Genomic DNA, 2904 nt, shown 5'->3' on the forward strand with positions numbered 1-2904 from the left:
CTGTGGGAGTTCTGGACAAATTTCTAGAGCATAACTCAGGACCAGCCGTCTGACGAGTCCAGACATGTGAGCCCTTCCAAGAGTTCAAGGAGCCAGTGTGGAACCGGGGAGTGGGGGCCTCTCCACGGTGGAGCAGGATTCAGCCTGAAAGTGAGGCGGTGAGAGCCAGGGCTGACTGAGTGCTTCTTCCTCGACGGCCCCTCCCAGTCCATCTCCCGGCGGGACCGGGAAGCTCTGCTTCCCACACCGAACCCTACCTGCCCCTAGTAGTTAGTGCCTTGTGATGGGGGAACCAGACGGCTGCCTTTGCCCACTGCACGAGAGGGGCCCGGGCCCGACCCCGCCTCCGCCCCCGATTGGGTGCTCATTTAAATGTCCGGCCCCGCCCCGAGCCCCGGGCGCATACATATAGGCAGCTCGGCGGGCGGCGGGCGGCATTCTGGCGCGGAGCGCAGCGGCGGCGGGCGCAGCGAGCAGGTCGGCTGCGGAGTGGGGGTGCAGCGCGCTTGGCCCCCGTACCCCTCCCCCTCGGGCGCAGCCCCACCCCTCCGCCCGCCCGGCCGTCCCAGCCGAACTATCCCCTGCGGCGCCAGCGCGGGGCGGCTCCGGGCGCCCCCAGCAGACCCCCATCATGGGCAGCCAGAGCTCCAAGGCTCCCCGGGGCGACGTGACCGCCGAGGAGGCAGCGGGCGCTTCCCCCGCGAAGGCCAACGGACAGGTGGGTGCGCTCGGCGCGGCGAGCCCCGGCCCCCTACCCGCGGGCCTCACCCCCTCTGGGGCCCAGGGCCGGGGCCGCGCGCTTTGTCCGGCCCGGGACACGCGGCGCCCCCTCCCCCGCCCGGTCCCTTTGTTCTCGGCGCCGCAGCCCCCGCGGGCGAACGAGGGGAGGGGCGGGAGGGGGCGCCGGCCGGGCTCGCCGCCTTCTTTGTTCGTGCCCGGACCGCGGGCGCTGCCCCCAGGCCGCCCCGAAGGCCGCGCGCGGAACAAAGGCGCTGCTAGGCCGCGCCAAGGGGGCGTCCGAGGCCGCGGGACCGGTGCTGGGCGCCCAGGGCGCCCCATCTGCAGCCCCGACCCAGGCGGCCCGCGGTGGCTTTTGAAGCGGCGGGGAGCAGAGACGTGGGGAGACTGTGGGGTGGGTGGGGGCTGTTCACACAAAGCGGGAGCCTGGGGAAACAGGCCGTCCAGGTGCGGGGAGGCAGCGCCCCGGGGCTGCTTCTCGCCCAGTAGCTCGGGGCAAGGCTTGCCCACCAGCCCGGGATCCGGGCCGGGTGAGGTTCCGCGCGGAAAATAGAGAGCGCGCCCCGGGGGAGGGGGGTGGGGGCCCGTTCCCCAGCGCCTCCTGCTGGCTGTGTCGGTCCCAGCGCGCCTGTGAGGGGCGAGGGCGATGTTGGATGGGAGTGAGGCCAAAGCCAGACTTGGGTTGCTGCAGACCCCGGTGGTGGGTTCCATCGCCTGCAAGGGGCCCGGAGCGGCCTGGGGGAGGGAGAGAAGGGCCCCGGCCCTCAATGCTGTCTCCTCTGCCCCGCAGGAGAATGGCCACGTGAAAACCAATGGAGACTTAACCCCCAAGGGTGAAGGGGAGTCACCACCCGTGAACGGAACAGATGAGGCAGCTGGGGCTACTGGCGATGCCATCGAGCCAGCGCCCCCTAGCCAGGAAGCTGAGGCCAAGGGGGAGGTCGCCCCCAAGGAGACCCCCAAGAAGAAGAAGAAATTCTCTTTCAAGAAGCCTTTCAAGTTGAGTGGCCTGTCCTTCAAGAGAAATCGGAAGGAGGGTGGGGGTGATTCCTCGGCCTCCTCACCCACAGAGGAAGAGCAGGAGCAGGGGGAGATCAGCGCTTGCGGCGACGAGGGCACTGCCCAAGAAGGGAAGGCCGCTGCCACCCCTGAAAGCCAAGAGCCCCAGGCCAAGGGGGCAGAGGCTAGTGCTGCCTCCAAGGGAGGAGACACGGAAGAGGAGGCAGGGCCCCAGGCTGCAGAGCCATCCACTCCCTCGGGGCCCGAGAGTGGCCCTGCATCAGCCAGCGCTGAGCAGAATGAGTAGCTGGGTGGGGGCAGGTAGGTGATCTCTAAGCTGCAAAAACTGTGCTGTCCTTGTGAGGTCACTGCCTGGACCTGGTGCCCTGGCTGCCTTCCTGTGCCCAGAAAGGAAGGGGCTTGTTGCCCCCTCCCAGCCACGTTCCCTCTCTCCCTCCTGTGGATTCTCCCATCAGCCATCTGGTGTACTGTTCAGGCCAGTTGAAGATGGTCCCTTACGGTTTCCCAAGTTAGGTTAGTGATGTGACATGCTCCTGTCCCTACCTCTTACCCAGGCCCCACCCCTGCAGAAGCAATTGCGGGCTTTTCCAAGTACGTTTTGTTTATTCTACTTCCAAAACCCCTGAGCCAGAAGTGGGGGCTTCTGCTCCCACACCCTAGTGTCCAGCCTTTCCCCGTTGAGTTTTAGTCTCTTGTGCTGTGCCTAGTGGCACCTGGGCTGGGGAGGGCATTGCCCCATCTGGGTTTTATAAATGTCTTACTCAAGTTGAAACCTCCAGCTTGTGAATCAACCGTATCTCTCTGACTGATAAGCAAGTATTAGGCTTTGGGGCGGGAGGGAATTCTGTAATGTGAAACAACTTTGTTGTCTTTTTCCCCCTCCCATCGTTGTAAATAACTTTTAATGGCCAAACCCCAGATTTGTACTTTTTTTTTTTCTAACTGCTAAAACCATTCTCTTTCATCTGGATTTACTGTAACATTTGGGAAAGGAATAAATGTTGTCCCTTTAGTGGTGATTTAATGAGTGGTCTTCTGGGGCACGGGGTAAGAGGACTGTACAAACCAGAAGACAGGTGAGTCTGGGGTGATTACCCAGAAGAGAGTTAAGAACCAACGGACACTGCTGGAGAACAAGCACAGGAG

The 2904-nt window shown here is 64.0% G+C and overlaps 1 protein-coding gene across 1 annotated transcript; it reads left to right on the forward strand.

Annotated features, from left to right (window-relative positions):
- Window positions 1-388: 388 nt before the first annotated feature.
- Window positions 389-2777, forward strand: Marcksl1 (MARCKS like 1). Its single transcript, XM_036178203.1, has 2 exons — window positions 389-718; window positions 1529-2777. Exons 1-2 carry the CDS (start codon window positions 632-634, stop codon window positions 2042-2044), a joined length of 603 nt encoding a protein of 200 aa, XP_036034096.1. The 5' UTR covers window positions 389-631; the 3' UTR covers window positions 2045-2777.
- Window positions 2778-2904: the final 127 nt, after the last annotated feature.

The sequence above is a fragment of the Onychomys torridus genome, chromosome 2 (genome assembly GCF_903995425.1).
Source record: "Onychomys torridus chromosome 2, mOncTor1.1, whole genome shotgun sequence".
NCBI lineage: Eukaryota > Metazoa > Chordata > Mammalia > Rodentia > Cricetidae > Onychomys > Onychomys torridus.

Excerpts from the sequence above, each read along its gene's own strand:
- Marcksl1 (XM_036178203.1), top strand. The coding sequence starts at position 632 with ATGGGCAGCCAGAGCTCCAAGGCTCCCCGGGGCGACGTGACCGCCGAG. Across the intron at positions 719-1,528 it reads CCGCGAAGGCCAACGGACAG|GAGAATGGCCACGTGAAAAC; the intron begins GTGGGTGCGCTC and ends TCTGCCCCGCAG.